The following is a 25679-nucleotide window of genomic DNA, read 5'->3' as shown; positions in this document are numbered from 1 at the left end:
TCTATGTTATTCACTGTACATGTAAATATAGATTTAATTTCATCTTCCCTTTAATTTGCTACTAGTATTGTCAAGTACTTATCATCTAGGCCAAATTTGCAGACAGCAAATGTTTGCGCCCATCAATCTTACCAATTGTTTCCCATCCTGCCATGCAGGTTCTGCCCTAAGATGACAGTTAACATGGTTAATGCTGATATGAATTTTGCTATTAATATCATACTAGCTACTGTATACTCTTTGGACAACAATAGCCTCATCCCAATGGCATAGTTCAATAACCACAATTAAACAATCAGAGTACAAAATTTGACCTCATGTTGCAGAGTTTTTGTACTCAAATTTTCAAAGGTCATTCAATGAATGTGAAAATGCATTGGGGTTAAAGAACTGTGCCCTGATAGATGAGTATGTTGTGGATCCTAGTGATACTATAGTGTATTCTTAAGGATCCCACACATTCTCTTCTCTCTAAACACAATTCATTAGTCCAATATTGAGAATTAATGTGCTGAGTACACAAGCTTTACTCGACAACACAGGGTCAATATTTGAGCGATGAGTATGAGTGATGAAATTAATCAAATTATTGAACTCTGTCATTAATGTTTAAATGCATCAGTAGACCAATGGTATTAAAATTAGACTTCTCTTGTATAGATGAGTTGACTTATGATGTTTACATTAGAATGCCTTATGTTATTTCACACAGCCATTCTATGGCAGTCTGTACTGCAGTATATGTACCTTTATTACCCATAAGGAGAGAAACTACTGGGCACCACACACTTTTGGAAACCAGATTACTTGCCGCTCCCCCCCCTTGATCGCGAGTAGTCTTTGACAAAGACTATTCTATGGCAGACCACATAGTCCTTTCAAAACCCAACTTGCAGAACTTTTTAATTTTGTGATATAATAATGTTGTTTGTAGGACCTGTAAGCAAGTTTGATAACACTGTTGGTATTATTTGCTTTGAAACTAAATTTCATGAATGAAAGTCAACGTCATCCATAAAGACTGTAGGGTCATTTTCCAGGCAATCAGACCAACAGAGGGTGTAACTAATGTAAACACGTACATCAACTCATTTATATGATTTTAAATTAAATTTCTTAATAAAAGTGAAGTCGGTCAAATGTTGGTGGACTTGGTGAAGATTCTCATTTATGCCTGTGAAATCTGTCAAAACCTGTTTCGAGGTGTCTCTTGCCTACCTAATTCTGGTCATCCTATATGTAATAGAAAGAATTTATTGGGTTATCGGTATCATTAGCTATAATCTTCATACTCATCCTGACATATTTTTACTCTCGTTTTGATTTCAAAAAGAAATTCCTTTAAATCAAAAAGCTTATATGGATTTTGCCCTGATGTAAGATAAAGCTAGTGTTTCAGTTATAGCAGAGCACTTAGTCAAATACTGTAGATGTGTCTTCAGCTGTCCATTTCAATGTTTTCATATGCACAACTTTGTGTTATTTCTGTCAGTGTCATAAAGTGGCAAATGGTTCTTGTCTCAATTTCCTTGCTGTGATCTCCCAGTGGAATTTTTCCCGTCTTTACTTTTTATTTGGTCGCAAAATTACTCCATGAATTTCAAAGGTTTTATCGAGCTTTTACAGATAAGTGTTGTCAAAAATAGCACTTTAATACTCTCACAATAAGTTCACAATTGTACATCTTGATTCAGGCATAATATTGTGCCTCAACAGGAAAGGTTGGAATGGTTCATTTCCATTTTGTTGAGTTAAGTTATAGTAATCTTCAATCTGTAGTGTTGTATTGTTACACTTTAGGTAAAACAATAACAAGGCCTATAGGGTGTCCCAAAATAATTATTATAGTACTACGTATTCTCCTGATTTTAGAATATCTTCCATTGGTTTTGATGTGACAGTTAAATTATTGTATTCTGTAACTGTATACAAAATATGTGTTTTAAAAATAACAAAAAGTAAAATGAAAGACAAATTTACACATATCCTATTTTTTGCACAAAGACATTGAATATTGCGCTAATTATAGAAGATATTCAAAATCAAGATTTTTGCTAAGATAATTTGTATTTTTAATGAGAAAGAGCCAATTCTTAAAATTTAAAATTCTTACAAAAGCTGAAAGCATTTAGAAGTTAGATCTAAAACAATATTATGACTAATAGAAATGATCTTCGTATTTTTTCAAGTTTATTGAGTCAAGTGGTATTAATCATTTTGGGATACCCTGTATACAAGTGTTGAATAGGAAAGTTATTTGTGGAGATTTTACCAGTAAAGTGTTGTGAAAATAATTTGATATCTTCAGCTGTTATTTTGAAACAAATCAAAGACTCTTATATGCTTGTCACTTGGCTGTAGTGCTACACACAAATACTAGGGAAACACCAAGGCTCTTGGAGAAAAAAGTGACTGTGTTTTGTGCATGTTGTCACCACTTGTTTAGTGGCTGTGTTTAAGATATTTTGAATGATCAAAATGAGTCTTCAATATAAATTTAAGTTTGATTATTTTAGCACCATGTTGTCATGTTTTAAAGGCTGCACCATTATTTAGACTTCCTGCTTGGGGGAGTTTTTTGGAGAAAAAAAATCACTCACTGAATAAGCAAAAACAAAATCTCCCCCCCCATGTCTAGTGACGCATCCCTGAGGGTGCCAATAAGTTAAGAACTACATAGGGTACAAAACCAAAGACTAATGAACATTTACTAAAATGGTTCTACATTTTACTTCTTCATCTTTATTATTATTATCATGCAATTATTCTGAGTACCAAATCTGTAGAATTCTCAATAATCTATAATTTCAAAATGAGTTTTCACTTTAAATCTTACACTCATTGTTATTGCTTTTACTTTATTTTTTGAATATTTTCAAGTTAAATGAACAAGTTGGGAAAATTGGGGAAAATTCACTCATTGACTCTGCAAACCACTACAAAAGGAGACAATTCATTTGGTAGAATTATATTAAAACAAACAAGCCTTCAGGACTATGTAAACATGTAAAATCTGCTCATTTTTTGGCCAGCTCTTTGTTTCCAAACGCCCTCCATATGCCAGCCAAGCCAGCAGACTGATAAAGCGTTTTCATTTCACCAGGAAAGATTGGGTTATGAAGTTAAAAAATCCATTTAGTGACTTACTTGCAGCTTAATAACAATATCAACACCTTGCTCTGGTCCCCATGCTTTAATCTGAGTGATTTGCGGATGATGGCTAGCGCGCAAACCTTCCACCTGCCACTACGTTAGCCCTGTGTGGACTGAACACTTGGCAAGGCTTATGGCAATCTATACAAATTGTGGCGGTACATTCTGTTGGAATGGAAAAGTACTGATTTTATGTTTGAAATTGATAGTTTTATCACTGGGGTTATTGGTGGAGCATTGTCATGTTAGTAAAGGGAAGTTTTAAATTTTTACATTACATGTGATTTTTGAATAAAATATATTGATTTAGTGTTAGCATAAGCATAGGTAGAGACTGTTTAAGCATAAAAGATGTACAGCATATATTTGAAGCAATTTTAGCCCTTTTTCCTCTGACTACAACCTCAGGCTTACTAGCAATGTTGTATTGATTTACCAACGGAGCAGAAGTAATATAGGGAGATTAAAACTACATAAAAAGGGGAGCGAGTGCCTAGGGGACCCATAGCTGGGAGATATTTGTTGACTGTTTCAAATCTATTGAGGGAATGAGTTAACAAGACGGTTGCATAGCAGGTGAACTGTGAGAAAAATTGTGTTACGACCGATTTCAGGGGTTATGTGTGTTTTTATGCGGAATCGTCCCTTGATTTTCTACCACTGTGGGATGATGCTTGAGAACTTCCTGTGTTTGCAGAGAACAAAATGCACAAGTACATTTCATTCACATCATTTCAATTCTGTGGAGATGTTGCTGATATTTAATAACCAATATTAACATAGTTCTGCTGAAATATCAAAATATATCCAAAAATCTGGAAGTATTTTATTTACTTGTTTCCACTAGTTTACTATCAACATATTTGTTTGTCTTACTACGTTTACCTCCAAGTCTAGGAGAGAATGAAATGTTAGTACTCAAAGTAGACATAATATACTGAGTAAATGGATAGAGCTTGGAATTGCTTAGTACACAATGGAGCTGACAATATCCCTTGTATGAACCTTTAGGTATCTGTCAATACTTGTCATTTAATCTTCTCTTCAAATCAAAAATAAGACAATAATAACCTCGAGAGTTTAAAAATAGTAAACGGCTATTCCTCATTAACTTACCATAGCAGACTGTTATGAAAACTGTACTTGCAATTCTGTGTTTTTGAACATACATGACTATACCTCTATACCTGGGGATCAATACAAGGCATGTTTGTACTCCTGATGAATTTCATTGGGATTTCAAACATGGCGATGAGAAGCTTAAATGATTGAAACTGTAAAACAAGTGTACTAAAATAATGACTCTGTTTGAGGGTTAAGGTGGTATTGGAGGCATTTTCTGAAAACTAGAAAATGATCTGAGCATGTTTTAAACAGCTAAAATAGAGTAGGGCAAAGTACACTGACCAGATATGCCTTTTGTTTGAAGCAAATCAGACATACGGTTTTCAAAATATATCAATTTCTATTTTCTTTGTATCTTATTGTTTTTATCAATAATCAATGTAGTTAATGAGCTAAAATGACTGTAAAGGCTCATTAATATGTCATTTTTGCCAATATGTTGCCAATATGTTGTGTCCTCCAATTATTGCAATTTCACCTGTTTGAAGCACTGTTTGGTTAATTGTATTATATTTAAAGTATCAATGATATTTCATAATGTGGAAGGTGTTACCATGACAACATCTTGTAATTGAAACTTGAACTTAATCATAAGAATTGAACATACTTTTAACGAGTTAGATGAGATGCGAATGTGAAATGAGATCGATAATATTATATACTTTTAAGTTGTATGCAGATTAATACACCTGTGTTGTTTTATACTATAAAGTAAATGTGATGATAATAATGTACAATCTGTATATTATCATGTTGAATAACTGATACATACATTTATATCATGGCCCACTGTTCGCATATTTACCTAAGCATCCTCTTATAATATTTGTCTTGTTTTCTTTCTTTTCGCATATTTTGCCCCTCGCTGACGTTTTCTCTTCACTCGTTTTGGTTGTCATGGCAATATGGCTGACTTGATGTCAATTACCGGCTTTCTGTATTGTTGACAAACCAGGTAAGCTATCCAAAAGATAAGAAAAATGTCTGCTCCAATTTGAGAGCAGGACAGAAATATTGATTCTTCAAAGTGGGAAGCTTGCGCATGATAAGGATGGGGTCACCAATTGAGTTGAAAATCACCCCGTCCTGGCGCAGAATTGAGGAAAACACATGATGTGGAGTGATGTGTAGTAAAGTAGAAAATTGTTATGCTGGGAACATAAACAGGTAGTATAGGGGAAAATATCATTGTGAACCAATTAGTAACCTTAAATTTAACAACATTTGGATATAGATTTTTCTCGTACTCATAATTTTCATGAGCTATTACAGATGATCAATAATTCATTTGAATTTTAGTCTCTCAGTCTTATAATTATATCCATTTTTAAAACTTCCACTTGAGTGTTTGTGCAATATTTTTGGATGAGCTGATGTCTATTTTTGTTCTTAATGACACACAACTGTACTTTACTAGACTGATACTATTTTAAGATGTTGGATTTTCACAGCTAGAGTTTTTACCTTTTCCATTATTTTTTTTTCAAGAAAAAAAGAAAGAAATCTGATTGATACTTTGCAGTATAAGCTCTTGTTGTTTGCACTGGACAACAAAAGAAGTTGACGCTTAATGCAGCTTATTTGAATCAGATATAAGAATAAGGAGATGGAAAGATGAAAGCCAATTGCTAATGGCAAGATCGGAGTGAATAAGTGAATAGCATAATAGCTAGTACAAGCATATAGGTGGCAGGCCGGCAGATAATACCTTTGTAGAAATCCTCCACCAGTTCTTGTTGTCTATTGTCCTGAGGTGCGATGCAGCTTCCAGTCCGATAAACGAAATCAAGCGATAAGATTTATCCATGTGGAAAGCGTTATTCCCCGTCAATGTCATATCTGCTCCATTTATCATCAACGGAGCGGCCGCCTGGCTCACTGTCCATTGTCCATCCCACCAATCATTTAGTAAAATCCACTGTGTCAGATGCAACACCCGTGCTATAAATATTTCATTGCTATTAGCTTTGAAGTGAAGCCGACTATTGTCTTGGTGTGACAAAAGTACACAAGCCTCTGCACTGTGGCATTGACTTCATGAGTGCCCTACCACAAGCTTGGATGTCATTTATAATGACATGGCTGACATTTTCCATTCATCTCTTTGTCTTTCTATTTCCTGTTACCTTTTATCTATCTCTCCCTTTCCTTATATTCTCTTTCACTCTCACTCATCTGTTTATCTTTTACTCTCTTTCACTATACACATTCTTTTTTTAATTCAATCTTGCTAAATTTTATTTTCAAATTGCATAAATTTGCAAGCATTTTTGTACTGCTGCAAATTTACATGTTGATAGGTTGTTTCATGATCTAATTATGTAAAATACAATGAATGTATGACTACGGATACTACATGTCGTTAGGCCATGGTAGACAGACAGTTTGTGACATTATACATGATGAAACCTAGTGCAGCCATTGTAAACCTTTTTATTTGACTAAAACTTGACATAAATTAAAAGCTAATTTTGACTGTCCTTGACAAGAGCTGTTAGATTTGACAAAGAGTGACAGTATCTATTAATGCATGGGATGGACTACTAGAATAATATATGCAGTTGTACCAGAAGATGAACAAAATGTAATTTGAGTTCTTACTCATGTCTGAGGTTGAGAAAATATGTAGGCCTTACAGATTTGAATGTCATTGTCTTACATCAAGTAGATCAGGATAGTGTATGATTAAATACACGTACATGCTTTGTATTAAATGAGCATATGAATTATATCTGCAATCGGATGTTGGGCATTTGTCCATTTTGCAGTTGATAACTAGTACATGTCTTTACTTAGCAGTGAAGAGGAATAATTAATTAGGTCAAATTAGGGCATTGATTTTTTTGTGTGCAGCTAATTGCTCTTTAATTGAGGTCAAACCTAGCTTTTGGTTTTAATCAATATTGAGCCTTGTTAATTATGCATGTCATTATAGTACTGACCACTGACGAATATTGCTTAGTCCTAAACACAGCCCTGAGTAGATTTGTCCACTTCCTTGTATGTATACAGCCCACAGACATTATACATATGTTTATGAATAAATCCCCCCCCCCAAATATTGATGCCTGTTTGTGGGTTTCTGACCACATTAATCTCATATTTGGCCATTTAAGCTTAAATACAGTAGCCAAATTTGTTTGCTCTCCACTTTTGCACCATATTTCACCATTTTAGTTTCATAATATAGCAACATTTTTTGTTGGCTTTTCTGTGCCAAAAGGTGCTGGATTCACTATACTTCAAGAAAGGTTTTCCAACTCCATCCACTCACTGCCAAAAAGAAATCTACGTCACTGGTAAATGAAGTCCTTTTAGTTAGACTAGCATTGCTCTGATGGGACTGGTCAGTCCCTACATGTCTTTTCTTCCATGGTCCCCAGGAGATACTAGAAAGGTGTAGTGCTGCATTTCTACAATTCTTGTCAACATTTGGTCAAATTCTTACTGCGGTTGAAGTGTGTAGTGTCTGTGCTTAAGTGGGGAATTTTCACACTAGGATGAAACTGGTTTTGGATTGTTGAAGTGAACAGAATAGAAATATGCTGTGAGGCAAATCTACAGATAGTGCCCCTAGATTTAACAGGACTTGTTGTCTTGACTGAACTTTGTTCAAAGACATCTTGTCCTCTGTGTCCTGTATTCACCCACTTGCCCATCTGGTGGACTGTCTGTCTGCAGCTATATCTCTCTCCAGATAGCATTATACCATTTTGTTCATTTAAGGCTACTGACAATCGATCTTCCCATCACATAATTTCTGAAAACAAGTGAGGTAACTTTTTCATTGTTCACTATTTTTCTGACTTTCATTGTATGACCAAACAAGAGCGTTAGATGGATGTTTAGCCCAAGTGAGATTTAAAAATATACTAAAAAGAGGCTGCAAGGTTGATAGCAAAATGTTTTGATTTTGATTTTTTCCACTAAAAATGCATAGATATTTCATCGTTGTTTTGCAAATATAACCAGTTTTTACCGTCACTTTTAGAAAATCACAATAATGAATGCAAGTGAGGGTCAGAAAATGAAGGGTGGGCAGGTGATGGGAAACTCAAAATTGACTTTCATCAGCCTAAGGTTATCAGGTGTCATCTCAAGTCAGGGTGTAATTTGACAAGCATAAAAGAACAAAATTATTAAGATTATTGTATTCACAAAGTTATGTGTAAAAAAGTCATAAAAGCTCATCTTATAATTGTCACTATTTTTATTGTTTTCATATTTTCCCCCTGATTTCAGATTCCATGACAAACCCTCTTGAAAACCAATCCAATTATAGCCATTATTAAAGCATGTGTCCAGCATGGTATTTTGATAATGGAAGGCAATTGCCGACTGGGTTATAATTAGTTACTAGAATGAGTATTGGTCAATTGCGCTTGTATACTCGGTTCCCTTTCATTTGTACCGAAATAACACAAGTGACCTTGGATTTGGTATCGATTAGCTCGTTAGAGCATTTTGTAAAAGCTGTTCATAATGATGTACTCATATATTCATAAGTCTATATGCGGGCAAGCCAATTAGCAATATGGAATATAAAAATTGTTGGATGCGATGTTAAAATCATCTGCCCTGTCGTATGGAAATGTTACTTTTTGTTGTTTGAAACTTGTGAATCAACTTTGTAGATGTCATTTTGTCAAAATGTACCTTCATGATACCATGTAAAAGCTTATATTATTAGGCAAGAATCACTTGCAAGTTGTTTTTTTCCATCATACTGCTCAAATAAAACATCTCAAATAAAACATGGCTCAAATAAAACAGGGTTCAAATAAAACAGGGCTCAAATAAAACAGGGCTCAAATAAAAAGGGCTCAAATAAAAGGGCTCAAATAACACAGGGCTCAAATAACACAGGGCTCAAATAAAACAGGGCTCAAATAAAACAGGGCTCAAATAAAACAGGGCTCAAATAAAAGGGCTCAAATAACACAGGGCTCAAATAAAACAGGGCTCAAATAAAACAGGGCTCAAATAAAAGGGCTCAAATAACACAGGGCTCAAATAACACAGGGCTCAAATAAAACAGGCTGAATTAAAACAGGGCTCAAATAAAACAGGGCAATTTTTCAAAACATATCATTGAGAAACCAAGAAATTGATCCATTCTTTTTGCACAACTGAACTACATCTGATTTACTGATGAATCCTGTCAAAATGAAATATTATTTGATTTAATGATTTAATGTAGCCTGGAGGAAAAGCCATAGAAATTAACACTAAATCATATGACACCTTTTCTATTGTTATACAATTGATGAATTAGTGGTTTCACTCCCATATAGTTAATGCAGAAACAGATAGGTCCTGATGAAAATGATCTTCAGAGCATGACTATCATAGAGAGGAGCAGCTGTTTTCAAGCACTATACAAGGCATCTATGTTAGAGATTGTTTTTATCTGATATATGCAGCAGGCTGCTGCTGCTATGCAAGGCTATTACAGAACTAGCAATTTATGTACAACTTAAAATATTAATGCATTTTGTTGTCATGAACAGTGATCAATGGAAAAAATGGTATATTCATTGAACAACAAAACCTGTTTGATTTTATGTAAATAACTATTACACTGTACAACATTAGACTACACATTACCCACATTACCTATAATTTACTGCATGTATTCAGCGATGTTGTTATATTTCCACATCATATTTAATGAGAATGGGAATAATATATTATTGGTACTCCATTTTCCTTCTCAATATTGCAGGTGCAGAAAATTCAATTGGATTTTATTGTGCTTCATGATGAAAGCAGTTTTGTTCCGAGCAAGATTTAATAGCAAAATTCAGGTGTTTGTTCAAAATCGCAAATTTGATTCAGAGCCTTCTTGACCTAGTAAATTTACCCGAAGTTATAAAGCAATCGGTAGTCAATATTTGATGTGTTATCATATTAAGCTATCATTTGATCATGATGATGTTGTATAAATTAGATTGGTCAAGTGTTTGCCCTAATTATTTCATTCATGTCGAGAATTGGATCAAAATTGCACACTGTAGGGTACTTGTAATCTTCAGATTTGATAGAAACAGATCTTGAGGAGAATTATATAAATCGTAACTAAAGGATACCTTCTACAGCTATATCCAATGGTTACAACCTTTTGACACAATTCTTGAGTGATTTGTATTTGTGATAGAAAAGTGCTCAATATGTGAGAAATTAACAGGATTTTGAATTAGCGAACGCTAGCGATTTTGGCTGCACCCAATGAAATGCGCACTGATGTTATTGCCATATTAGGGTGAAAAACGATATACCAATGCTTTATCTTGTTTTAGGGAGGGAGGTGTAAGAATTAGGCATTGCGCAGAAAATGCTTTATCAGAAAATAATGAACCATAGAAATGTAATTATGTAATGATATTTGATTGCAGATTTGACTCGCATCACAATGCAACAGAAATAATGCATTGCAAAAATTATGTTAGACAATTTTGTTGGTAATTTTGTTCATTTGTTAATGGCGTGTTGCCAATTGGGTATTTGTGTGTGACGGTTTGCTGCTTGTGCAGAAAATATTGGAATTGACACGGTAGTACTGCAGTAAAGACATTATGCTGAATCAGTTTATATGGACCATGCAAACAAACATTTGCTGCCCAAAAGATGAATAAACCAAATTTGCAATGAATTTTGATGGGATCCAACAATTAAAAGAATTATATGTAGATAAATATTTTGGATTTGATTTTATATTTGCAATCTGCTTTGTTAAAAACATCAAATATAGCAACAATTGTTTCAAAAGTAGTAAGTTTTATGTGAAATATCTTGTCATAATTATTATAATTACAGATTACAGGTTTTGTGTTGCTGTTGCTGCAATTCAAGTAATGTTAATGAATACAATTTTAAAAGAATAAATAAAATACAAGCCAAGTCAACAATGATAAAATGATTTGATTGTGAGCATCACATGGGTACTCAATTTTTAACAGCAAAGTAGGGCATTATATTAAGAGCATCATGCACTAATTGGTGAAATTCACCAAATCTAATGAAGATATAGCTTATGGACATAAATTAATTCACCAATAATTTCATATCAATATGTGATTCACCGTTGATTCAATAAATTATTCACCCAAAGTGCCATGTTCTCTATAAATTTGTCATAATTAATGAACTATTGGGTGAAGATGATGATAGCCTGAAGGGAAACTATTTCTCAACTTTTATCATAGCTTTTTATATTATCATATTTTCTCACTGTTTGTGTAAATTTGGCATAATTCAGTGACAGCTCTGTAGGTATGGTATTGATATTCATCATGACTGTTGTGTGCTTGCAAGCAGAATATGTTTCTTTTTCACGCTGTCATTTATTTAATGTAATCATCAGAGCAAAGAAGATGTAAAGAAAACTCATATGGTCTGGTCTGCTAAGGATATGAGAGGTAATGAGAGAATGCATGAGATATTCTGCCAGGCAATGAGAGAATGCATGAGATATTCTGCCAAGGATGTGAGAGGCAATGAGAGAATTCATGAGATATTCTGCCAAGGATGTGAGAGGCAATGAGAGAATGCATGAGATATTCTGCCAGGCAATGAGAGAATGCATGAGATATTCTGCTAAGGATATGAGAGGCAATGAGAGAATTCATGAGATATTCTGCCAAGGATGTGAGAGGCAATGAGAGAATTCATGAGATATTCTGCTAAGGATATGAGAGGCAATGAGAGAATGCATGAGATATTCTGCCAAGGATGTGAGAGGCAATGAGAGAATTCATGAGATATTCTGCCAAGGATATGAGAGGCAATGAGAGAATGCATGACATAGTTTGCCAAGGATGTGAGAGACAATGAGAGAACTTGTGAGATACTGGTATAGTCTACTAAGGAAATGAGAGACAATGAGAGAATGTATGAGATAGTCTGCCAAGGATGTAAGAGACAATGAGAGAACTTGTGAGATAATCTGCTAAAGAACTGAGAGGCAATGTAAATGGTATAACTATGAATTTACTAGTGTGTTGATGACATAAGTTAAAACAAAGCTGGATCAAGCAAAACATTACCAATAGCTATAACTAGTACTGCAGTATTTAATGTTGAATTGATGATGTCGCATCATAATACATCAAATATAACCACTGAAGCATTACCCATTTTACCAATTTCATTTTGTAACATGGCAGCCATTTTGAAAGCTACACACTTAAAACTACGGGGTCAAAAAAATGACCCAAACGGGGTCATTTTTGACCCCAGCATAGTTATCAACTAAACACCATACCACTAACGGGGTCATTTTGACCCCATTGGTCGAGGTCATTGCAATGACTACGTATTTGGGTCAAATAGTAACCCCATTGGGGTCAAAATATTACCACATTTCGGGGTCAAATGAAATGACCCCTTCAAAAGGGTTGCCTTATTGGGTTACTTAATGACCTCATTTTAGGGGTCAAATGAAATGACCCATTTGAAAGGGTTGTTTTATAGGGTTACTCAATAACCACATTTAGGGGTTGTTTGGATTTTTTTAGTAGGCCTATGGTCATGCTGGTCCCACCAGGACATAAACTGTGTGTTTCTGCACAGAGAAAGCATTACATAAACAGCAAACTGCAAAATGCATCTGTGTATCACACTCACACACAGTCAGTCATCGCCTATGACAGTTCACGTATTATAAGCTTACATGATATAAGCTTATAACAACTGCAGCCAAGACACCAGCCACGACAGCATGAAATTGGAATGAATCTGCGTGCATAGACAAGTGTCTATGCATCCTTGCAGTCTCACTTTTCAACTAACTTTTCATATTCCATCATGCAGACAAGCACACACGACAATCCGCTGAGCTGCACAATCAGAACAAATATGGCGCTGATGTGACCATGTGAGCCGATGCACACCGTGTGTGCAAATAGTTCGAAATGCAAGTCATTATAAAGTTGACAAATTGGGTAACCGGTCAAAAAATTAGTTTTATTTATTAATCAACAAACATTAATTGCAGCTCATGTTTAAACTCATTTATGAATTGAGATTTTCAAAGCGGAAGATTGAAACTGATATCAATGCGCGACGGTATCGGCAAAATGACCACTAAGTTTTTGACCACGTTCGTCGTGGCTAAAATGACCTCGTGAATGTGGTCAAATTAAAACAGTACAACCCCCTTGAATGGTCAAAACAACCCCAAACGTGGTCAATTCAAAATGACCACGGAAAATATAACCCCGTAGTTTTTAGTGTGTACTGATGAAGATGAGAGGCAGGTGTTGGAGCCAGTCACTGATCGACAACATTTGCTTGTCCGCTTGCCTGATATCGTTGCTGTGTTTTACTGTGCATTGGTTTTTGTACACGCTTGCCTGCTTTGTAATTTCAATTTGCTGATACACTTAATTTGTTGTAAATAATGAAAACAAGATGGTGGGTAACTGGTTTCATCCAAGGTTGATGCAGGTATGGTGTGATAAGGGATATTTGATGACATCATCCTGTGCAAAAACCAAAATAATGCTACCACCAGGCTGCCATTGCTCAATTTTACCAATTTTCTTTTAAAATTTATTTTAAGTGAACCCCCAGATTCACAAGTGTCCTCGGTAGTGCTAGAATATATTACAGGTGCATGTTTGTTTGGTCACGCTGTAAAAACAATGTTTAGACTTTAAAACACTTTTCTAAATACTAAATTCCACCATGTTACTAAACTCATTTAAAGATGCTGATTATTGTCAGAAAACATTTAAGTTGGATACTGATAGAAACTTAACAGAGCAAACTGCATCATACAAGTACAAACATATGTATGTCTTGTTGATATTATAATCATTTATCAGTAACTGAAGATGTAGCACTACTTTACTCCTTGGATACAGATCGTCATGTATTACATGATGACTTTTCTTGATGGTTGATTCATTCATTCCAACCACTGAGGTATATCTGGTAGTGTGAAAAAAAGTCACCACTATTGAATTTAAAGATAGATCTAGCCTCTAGCATTTGTGTATTCATGAACTTGGCAATTCTCGGCTGGTCAGCAAGAAGAGGGGAGAAAAAGATTGTTTATGATAACAATGTAAAATGACAGGCTTCAGGCTACAGATTGCTCCTCTCTGCAGTCAAGAAGAACTTGAAGGAAAAAAAGAACCTATAGGGATAATCAGTGATAGTGATTTAATCACACTTTTTTGTATTTCATACTGGCGTTAAGAGAGTAAAGGTGCTTGTGGCTACTTGGAGAGAGAAGGAGAGTGAGAAAATATGCAAAATTCAGCAGGGTAGACAAGATATCACAGCATATTGAAATGAGCTATTGTACCTGTGATAAACTGTTTGCAGACATAATTTTATTTTTGAAAATACGGTTATCTAAATAGAAATAGACGTAAGAACTAGTTCAAGTGGTCGGGGAATCAAAATAGTGTAAAAGATGTCAACTTTTGAAAATGTCATATCTGTTCATTTTGGTTATTTGAATATCATATCATTAGCATGCAGACAGTGTGGGAGGTAGCAGCTTTTACAATGTTGTATAATTTGACAAATATATTAATTGACATTGGTTTTTCTGTGCTGATCTATTCCAAACCCCTGGCATAATTTCAGGTTTGTTACCATAAATCTCTTTATAGGAAGAAGTAATTTGTAATTCAAGAGTTCAAAATGTTAACACCCCTCTGTAATCAGAGATATTAAAATATTTTATTGGGAAAGGTGCTACATCCACATGTAAGAAATCACCACAGTAAAATGATTTTTTATTTAAATAAGCCGGCTTTTCAAGTCTACCAATTCTATAATAATCAAATTGAGCAACACAGCACATAACAAATTGTTGTGTCTTTCAAACACAGTTTTCTCCTAATTATATTTTCTAGATATGATATGTCACTATCACCCAGCGATATCTACAAGACAACAACACAATAATTTTGAGATTTTTAAATAAAGTCTGATTTGGGGACATAATGTTGATGCAAAATTAACCAATTCTTGCTATTTAATATTAAAAGATAAAATCAAATGATGCCTTTAATGCTACACCATCTTAGGATGTTATGTATGTGCACTGACCAAGGGATTGCAATAGGAGAGAGAGAGAGAGTAATATAGGAACTCGGATGGTTAGAGTGGACAAGATAACCTTGTATAGATCTTTTAAAAGCTAAGATTTCTGTCTGCTGCTAACCAATAACAATACACCACTTAAATGGATATTCTGACATTCTATACCCGATTAAGAGAAAAAGCTTTTAAGTCAAAGTCATTCCTTGTAAAATTGCTACAAATACTTTGAAAGCATTTTCCATAAAATAATCACATTTTGATTTGATCGCATAGTGTTGTAGGAGAATCCTATCATTCCTTCATCTCTCATTTTAGACCTGAATGGATTCTAATTTATGTGTTTCATTCAATCTACAAAGTATAGGGGTGATAATGGCAGCCATATGATTTATGAAGTAATAAACATAAGCAATATTATAGATGCTGTAAATATGAAATCCTAGCCTATTATTTTAAAGACAATTTAATTTCTTCTCCTGATTGTGTAGATTTCAACTTTTCTATGAAGCTTTTGTACGATGCTATGATGTTACTTAGTATCAAAGGCATTTATGATACGAGCGAGATTGGACATTTTAAAAACAGACAGCAGACATTTTATTAAATAGTAATATCGTGGTTTGTAATAGACAATTTATTGTAAATGTAACGAAACATTTGATTATTTTAAGCGTTTGGCTGGGAAATGGCAATACAATGAAATTCACCAATACATCATGACATTAATAATAATAATACATCTGAGAATTGTAATAATTAGAATTTTGGCCATGAACCTTTTGTGACATAATGGTGATGTAAAGTGGAATTATGTAGTCATTGTTCACAGAAATAAAATTCATTATCAATGCTTAAAAATAGCACTCTGAATAGATGTGGAAGATGTCTCATAAGGTCAAGGTTAAAGCCTCTCTCACTCAGTCCAGACACATCAGAAATGCACAATTTCCTTCTTAAAACCACAACATTTAATAGACGTACAAAGCCAAGTACATTTCCTCTCCATGCTCATAATTTAGCTGAAATTGATGAAGAAACAGAAAGACAGTAAAATGGTTGCGCAGGTGGCAAACTTGCTGTACCGATGCAGGATATAACAGAATTGATGTTACCATAGCAACAACACACTTCCATTGGCCCAGAGAAAATGAATTTGTCTCAAGAATTCTATTCTGACTTTTGAGTCTTTAACCTATTCTCGCATACTGATAAAGAATTTACATAACCGTCGTCATAGCGACAGCACATGTTCCAGATTGTTGTATAGAAATAATAGAATATGCTTCTTTTCACTCAGGTGAGCTTTCAATTTTAACTTGCGATTGGAATTTCTAAGTTGCATTGACATGACTGAAGGCAAAGAATTGAGGAATTAGCAATGCAAAATCCCAGGGGTAATCAGGAGAAGGGTCCGAAGATGACAAGCTCACAATGATTATTATTAGATGAAGGAGATATTAGCCAAAGGCATTCAGCACCTTGATCAAATTGGAATATAAAAAGGGTCTGATGGATGATATTTATGTGTGTGTGTGTGTGTGGGGGGGGGGTATTGATATGCGTGTTGTATGCACATGGAAATATAAATCTTATGACATCAAATAAGCAGGATTTCGGTGTTTCAATATCACTTGAATTTATTTGTTTATTACCAATGCTATCTTCAGTAGATAGCTGAAAGTGTATGTATTTGTTAATCGACATGCTATCTTCGGTAGATAGCTCAAAACGTATTTATTTGTTCAACCCATTGCCATGCTATCTTCAGTAGATAGCTGACAATGTAACTAATTGTTAATCGCCATGCTATCTTCAGTAGATAGCTCAAAATATATTTATTTACTAATCGCAATGCTATCTTCAGTAGATAGCTCAAAATGTATTTATTTGTTCTTCACCATGCTATCTTCAGCAGATAGCTCAAAATGTATTATTTATTAATTGCCATGCTATCTTCAGTAGATAGCTCGAAATGTATTTATATATTAATTCACTTGTTAAATATGTGGATTAAACACATAATGCTCATTCAGATATATTATCAACCACTTCATGTATCTCACAAAGTATAGCCAATAGATGTCAAGCTCTCATTGTTGACTTGTTGACAGACTTAATGAAACTCTTGTTTTATGTAAATTTTTCATCTACACCGACACACACACACACTATGCATGCTAAAAATTGTTTCACATCATTGGCATTCTTTGCATTTTCTCTCTCTACTTCATCTTATTCCCCAATGTATTCCAAATCTCCGTAACTCAACGCCCTAGAATTGTCTCAAATCTGGGTCATTTTCAAGAGTTTTCCAATCTTCAAATTGTCAGGTTATTTAATCATTTCCATTGTATTGTATCCATCTCTACTGACTAGAGGAAGTAATTGATAGTCTTCATGTCGTTCCACTCAATTATTCATGGTTTTTGTCATCAAACTGGTGAGGGGAAAGGAAGAAGCTACCGTAGTCCCAAAGTGGATGTTTTGGCATTCCAACCTTAGCGACCTACATTACTGAAGCTTACTCAAGCTTGAATGACAGTAGATGCTGGTACATGTAGTATTGTAGCACTATCAAGATATGGCACTATGTGTTAAGACATTTATACCGGCTCTTAATTCTTTTACGGAGCCCTATTGTGCCACACACACCTATACTGAATATCAATGGCCCAGTTTTCGCATCTTGGTAAAGTGGCAAGTTTATCAATTGATGTTTTGATTCCATTCAACACTAATTAACTATGACACCTTTGTCATGTGATCAGAATTTGGCAGCTAGGGTTTGCTGTAGCATGACAACACTGACGCAACTGGCGTGCAGTATTATTTCAATTGCAAATGTAATTAAAATCTTGTTTTCATCATACCTGGATTTCAGAAAGCAATAGATAAGTATTTATAATATAGGGGTCATGTTAGTGTATCACAGCACTTCATTGGCAGGCAATTCAAGCTGCATTATCAGGCTTGCTTCAAGAGATTAACAGACTGCTGTACAAATATTTATTGGCAGTTTTATTTGGTAACAAAAGCCCAATTGCTTTCAAAATTCACAACAGCGCACAGTGAATTATTATGCGTATATGACATTGAATTAGTACTTCACAGTCTGTTGCACCAAATAAGAAAGAGTGCTTTTGTACTTTTCTTTGTGTGACATTGTTATCACAATGATGTAACATTATTTATTTAATACCAATACAACAAAAATACATTTAGTAGTCAAATTACATGTAGAAACAGATTTGTTTGCCTTTATGCTTGCAATCATGCTACTTTGGATAGTTTTTCTGATGTTATAATCAGATCCGATAATGAAAATAGTATGAAGCACATTTTAATTTCATACACAAAATTGTTTTTAATTAGTTTGGAAATTTATGTTTTTTTATATTGTGGTATGTTTTGTTATGTATTTGTTTATTTATTTATGCTGTGTTATAAAATATTCATTCTTATAAGTGTGTTAAGGCTTCATTTTTTCTTTGTGCTTGATATATTGACCCTCTGCACAAGTTTCTACTTGCTTTGTGTGTGTTGTGAGCACATAAAACTTTTGTGCACGGGTCTGGAGACAGAGAACCTCATTTTGATAGTTTCAGTCAATGAAAAAAACAACAGTTAGACTTTATGAATATGATAGAATTCTTCATTGGCAGTCTGTTGGATAAGTGAAATTAGTATAACTATGTTTGATGAGAAGTAGAAACTTTTCCCTTCCCTCCCCCATTCCCTCTCAATCAAATATGTTGGGGTGCCTGGAGCACCCAATGTTAAAAGTGTTTCATCAACATTGAATTTGAAGAGTGGTGGCGATTTACATTTAGTATGCCAGAGTGTGCCAACATTATTTTCCTTGATTGCAGATGGTAGATCTGTGCAATACAGAGCCTTTTTAGAAAACTGGTTTCCTTCCAGAATACTCGCATTGTATTTGTCTGTTCTTAAAAACCTGTTCAATATTATTGCCTATTCCTTGCAGTTACAGACATGTTTTGTGGGGGTTTCAGGGAATATGTCTACATTCACTAGCTTCCTTCATATCAAATTTGTAGAAAAGAGACAAAAGGTTTTGTTTTAATCTAGTAGTCAAGATGTGAATTCTCTTAACTGAACATTTGATTTGAAATATATTCATTGAATCAATGAAGAAAGGAATTTGCCGTATAGAATATCCGCAATGCTGCAATATGAACAAGAAGCCAGCATTCAGAATTTGCACAAAACATATTGGCCTCATTTCCTGTATATTGATCAGTTTCCATATTTCCCAGATATTGTGCCAAACCATGCCCTAATCCCTCCAATAAACAGTTGAAAACATGAATGAATGCGCCAACAAATTTCAATATTTACCCTTGCCTATCATATTACTTATATCTGCTAGGGGTGAGGCATTGTCCCCACCCTATATCTCAGCTTCCTCTTGGTTAGAGGCTTTTCACATAATTCTCAAAGGAGGCATGTATTCAAAGGAAATGAGTATAATAGTGTTGGTCTTTTTTGCACTATGTGATTTCATGTTTTTAGTCTTTGCTCAGGCTTTGCTCTACATATAGTGTTTCCTATTTGTTTTACAACAACATGAATGGAAGCGATACACATCAAACATGTCAAATGTTACGCACCTAAATGGCAAAAAAAAGCACTGCATGTAGACTGAGATTTATTGCTTTTTCTTCACCTATTCACCTTTTTGTTTGTGCTCTCTGGAATCTTCTTGAGGGAAGATCTTTTCCGGAATTAATGGTGGTCTTTAAACCGCATCCATGAGAAAGAAAGAGAGAACCCGTGAACCCAAACTACTTCATATCCAAATGTGTGTGTGTCATGCATTGCACCCAGACTTAACTCAATTTATATGTCCAATTTTCCCTGGTCAGGACAGTAACAACGCATTTAAATTGAATTTTCCGTCAAAATGAGGGCAGAGGATTTTTTCTCCTTCCTATGTTTTTACCGTAGTGAGGGAATATCTTACTCCACAGGTGCGTGGTAACAGACCAGGTGCTGATATTCTCAAGGGATTGGGGCTTGTTTAATAGATAAATATATGCACATATCGTTTTTACTAATACTAAGCGCAAATTTAATAATGCAGTATATATATCCATACATAATGTACATGTATTATAGCATAGCACTATTCCAAACTGAAATTTTGATATTAGTAAATGTGAACATAAGTATTGATCATCAAAATATGTAAAGTGTTGCTTTCACCAAAGATTTTGAATTCAATATGGATAAAACTAAATTGTGTTACTACTGAATCTCCATACCTTTGGGAATTCAAAGTATCATGGTATATAAACGTTGTTGAAAATATTATCTAAAAAAATGCAATCACAAAATGTTAATTTTATTCAACTATAAAACATGAAACAACATGGTTTAATCAAATTTACTCACTATTAGAGCATCATTGATACAAAATATATGGTAAGGAACTTGAACAGGGCCTACTTCACATTGTATATACCTTTAAACCATACACTGAGTTACAAATAATAGGACCAAGAGTCTCTCTCACAAGAGGGAGTGAAGCAAACTGGTTTAGCAGTGTTTATTGAAGGAAGTTTTTGGCAAACAATAGCCATTATGCATGTGGCCTTAGTGCAATTGAGCATGATTAATTAATTTTTCCTTGTCACAGATTTGCAACTATGAAGTGGTCATGGGTATTGTGATTCAGTGTAAATATACCCACCCCTATCAACTGAATGGAGCATTCCAGTGTGTTTTCTGCATTGCCATTGGTGCATCACAAAGTTCATTCTGTAGAATGGTTGATTAGCATTTTTACTCCAGCTAGAACAGAGCTGGAAGCTGAAAAGTGACTTTAGCCACTTTACTGAACACAGCGTGTGGTGTATGTGTGTGTGAGAGAGAGAGTAGGATAATGCGACCCGACAACAACGTCACATCTGTGCATGTATTATATTGGGAGTTTAGTTTGTAACAACTGAGTTTGAAGAGGTTATATATGTATGCTTGCACAACATCTTATGGATATGGGCACGTGGGTTCTTTGAGTTGCATTGCCGTCTAATCTATCTCACACAGGTGGTTGTCTGAGAGGAGTTCTGGGAAGAAGTTTGTTCCTCAATTTGCTCACCATTGGTCAAGTGGAGTCTACAAAGAGCCCGACCTGGTTGGAATTTCTGAGTGACCACTGCAATATTAATCAGATGGCCATTTAGCTCATTGTGCCATCAGCAAGTGGTCTAGTGGATGCCCGGAGTGCAGTGACCGAGGAAATTGGCGTTTTGTGAAGAAAAGCTTCATATTGCATGGATGCCAAAGCAATGTTGAATTCCCATGACAGAGATGTAAACAACCAAGAGGTCTAGGTTCTTATCACCACCAGAGTTTCTCTCTATACAAATCAAACGTGGAGTTATTCAATTTCTGGGATATTGACCTTGTTGTTTTGGTCTTCTATACGGATGAACAGCTAGTAATGTGTTGCATGTGAGATATAGTCTGCTGACAACAACCCCCCTAGTTTTTCCAATGCCCGTCGTTCCCCCCTCCGGAAGACTCGAACACGGGGGAGTGTTTTGGATCGAGGCAGCCGCATTCAGGATGGATTTCATCATTCTCAATGTAGGTAGCATTACTGTTCTATTATTGTTTCAATATGACACTTCATTATCATTTATTCATACTAATTATTGAATTCTAAAATCAGCTGCTGCCAGGTGTCGTCAATTAAAATGATAATATACTATTAGTTTAAGGATTCATTAATAAATTGATCCGATTGTTACATTCCAATCCAAATAACTGGTGTCAGTATATTTGGCTTTATAATACTATGCAAGTTGTCCTACTAATGTTTATGTATTTTTATAACATCAGTAGGTACAAAATATTTTCATTGTAGGAAATCTAATAATTGCTCAGGGTTTGGATAATGTCTCTAATAATTTTCCGTAATGAAGAATGGAAGGCTGTAGAATGGAAGGCTTGCTAAATCTTCTCGTTATAGAATCAGTGTATGCTGACCATAAATGTACAAGAAAATTCAGTTTGCCCTCCTGAGAGGGAGGTCAGGATTGGGACCATTGAGAAAAACACCATGTTCCTCAACACTGTATATAATAAGGTCAATGGCATGATGGTTGGTGTGTGATTCTTCTGTAGCTCATGGAGGTGTGGGATCATTGGACCATTTTGTTAGAATAGGGTGCAACATCGAGACTTTCAGGATTGACAGGGAACATGATTATTTTAAAGGATTTGAGGGCATATTAAATATGTTGGTATTGTATAATTTTGTATGTGTATTTTGCTCTTCAAAACAAGGTGGATGGATATAAAGATCCTTCTTGATGGACTTTGTCATGTTCCTAACCTATGTAATCTGAGACATCATTTTTAGTTATCATTAATTTTTGGAAATGTAATTTTGTGCAGTGGTTTGACATGATGTGTTTTGAACTTTCCATATATTGTTGATCGTTTTAGACAAACACAGTAATATGAAAAATGGATTGGCTTATAGGCCTAAATGATGATTGAAATTGAATTTAAATTTTAATGGATATTTATCTGATATTACCACAAATTTAAATGGTAATACTAGTTTTTCATTAAAAATAACCTCTCTACTTTGATTGCAAAATAATACTATAGTCATCGCATTATTGATCATGAGAGAGGCATATCATATTTCACCTCAAACACATTAACATCACATAATGGTCTACAAATAGTATTTGATTTGGTACTTATTACATCGCAACCTATTCATGCTAATTGATATTTCTCAATGTCCGTCAAATCAAGTGGTAATTCATTATGATTGTGGCGCAAGTCTTCTAAAACACCCTCAGGCTTAAGTAAGTGTGTTTTGGATGGTTGCCATTGAAGGACATTTAACTGTGGTTACCAATGGCATCCATTGTTTTTGTGCATTGCATTATTGCCTGCACAGGAAAGGAGATACAAAGCAAATGAATTTGGATATTGTCAGTGTCATCTGTGGGTTATTTTGGGCAGTAGAGGGATATCCTGCTCATATTCACCCATGCAAGACTCTTGTTGTTTAATACTGGATGCTGCTATCTACTGATGATAGCATTGTGTCCATACTTTATACAATAACCTTGTCAAGCAACCAATCAGCTACAAGTAAACAATTAACAAATGATAATGCAGTGCTCTCATCCATGGTGCATGCAAGCAAATATGCAAGCAAGCAGTAGATTTTTCAAATCATGCCAGCTAAGAAAGGAAGAAAGAAAGAACAGTTGCTGTATATACTAGATGCCCAAGTGTAAAATTCACACTCTAACAAAAATCCCATCCTAAATTCAAATTGGAGAATTAGGACTACTTATATGAATTGAATGTAGAAAGGGCAACATAATAAAAAAACAAATTCTTCCGCAAATTTAAATATTAGTCTTATGGAACAGGTGTTTAAATCAGGTCAATGAAGAAGACACATTTTCCAAAACACTGACTTCTCATGTAAAGTACATGGTAGTATTTAATTGCTCTGACTGTGAACTTAATCAACCAATACACTATTAATTACAGGTCCGTGGTATGCTAAAATAACTCTCATCACATATTACCCATCAAAATAACACACCATCAAATGAAATAATTATGAATTTATGATGGCGAATAAAATGGCTGTGATTAAAGGATATTTCACGACCAAAGGCATCATGCCGGCACAGAGTGAACCCCATGTAGAGATTAAGCTTCTTTGATAAAATCCTGATTGCGCTAAAATTGAATTCTTATGCTTTTGTGATCCACCGCCGTGCCGGCAATATTTACATACATTATGAACTGACTGGTGTATTGGTTAGCCTCTATCTAGAAAAGCTAGCTCATATGTTATTTGCCCTTTTATTTTCTGATCGAGCAAAAGATGAAAGAAAAATTAGTTTTTATTCACCTGAGTTTTTTTAAATTATTAATAATATATCAAGGAGTCATATCATATTGAGGAACTGGTAGTACAATAGTACGGCTGGTTCTTAGCTCAAGAATTGATGTTTTAGATAAGCTTGTGTTTATATTGGGTCTTTTAATTGCAATAACAACTGCAGGCTAAATATTACAACATCGCTAGTATTATATTTGCCATTTTCAAATTTGTATTGAAGTCTCAATAAAATATACAGTGGCAACTAATTTAAATTAAAATGTGCCTGGCATGCACAACATTTAAAGTTTCACATTACATATTCATATTTTAATGGCATTTAACAGAACATTGTCTTCCATTGACAACAAATGGTTGACAGTTATTGATGCTGTCACTGTGGTCCGCATCTTCATAATTCATCATATTCCAAAATTGACATAGCTACATTCATTCATAATATCTATAAACCTTTTGTTTTCTAGAGACAAAATATGATAATATCAACACCCTGATTTCTAAATAATAGCTGAGATTTACTTTTATGTAAAAATATTTATATATGTTGGGTTAAATATATATTTTTTATCCATCAAATCCATCAATGTGATGCAGATAATTTTACATCCATGATGAAGCAATGTATTGACTCATCCCAGCTGGGCTGATCAATAATTTCTGTCTGAAAACCATTACCAATTAGTCTGGGTACTCGTTAATGTGCACTAATTAGTAAGGAGCACTCAATGTTTTCAATAATTCTGGATTGTATTTTCAACGTAATGGGTTATGTTGTGTTCACAGCATTCATTAAATTGGCCATGATACTAATAATCACGATAAAACACATTGCAGTGGCAGATTTGCACAGGCTTCAAAGCACTTAGGGTTTTTTTCAAGAAAAAACCCAAAATAGAAAAATATTTGACATTTTAACTGTCCGCCATTGCCATAATTTTATCCATTAAACTGCTATTCTCAATTATAGATATGAGCTATGATTAATGAAATATGATTTTCAACTTTGCTAAATTTAAGCTTAATTGAATCGCATGAAGTCAATCTTTTTGTCGGCGTTTGATACAGCTTTATGATAACTGATTAACTGTAAAAGAGCTAATTTTCATGTGTGAAATTTTTTGCACTTTGCTATATTTAACTGCTTCGCTTGTTTTTAAATTTGCAATTTTGAGTGTTCTTGCATAGAACTAGGTACGTGAAGGAATGTGTTTAATAGTTTCTATTTTTGTGGTGGCTGTATTTGAGCGCTAAAATAGATATTCCGTGAAAATGTCCGCTATGACGGTAATAATGCTCGCAACATATCACACGTTTCACAGCTGTTTATAGCGTGTTAAAGTTAGCATAGTTAGTGATATGATAGATTAATAGATTTGATGTATAATATTGAATGTAGCTTTAATTAAATTATTTGAACTTTACTATC

The 25679-nt window shown here is 34.5% G+C and overlaps 1 protein-coding gene across 2 annotated transcripts in view; it reads left to right on the top strand.

The window, feature by feature from the left end:
- LOC140148195 (E3 ubiquitin-protein ligase PDZRN3-B-like) overlaps window positions 1–25679 on the top strand; it is a 259712-nt gene that overhangs the window by 161321 nt on the left and 72712 nt on the right. Inside the window, exon 1 of one of the 2 annotated variants that reach the window (XM_072170056.1) lies at window positions 21202–21951. The exons of the other annotated variant lie outside the window; for it this stretch is intronic. Within the exon in view, the coding sequence (XP_072026157.1) occupies window positions 21859–21951 (93 nt within the window). The 5' untranslated portion in view covers window positions 21202–21858. Of the gene's footprint in view, window positions 1–21201; window positions 21952–25679 lie in introns of those variants that run through there. 2 annotated transcript variants of the gene reach the window in all.

Source organism: Amphiura filiformis, chromosome 3 (assembly GCF_039555335.1).
Source record: "Amphiura filiformis chromosome 3, Afil_fr2py, whole genome shotgun sequence".
Lineage (NCBI taxonomy): Eukaryota > Metazoa > Echinodermata > Ophiuroidea > Amphilepidida > Amphiuridae > Amphiura > Amphiura filiformis.
This window is presented reverse-complemented; position numbering and strand designations above follow the sequence as displayed.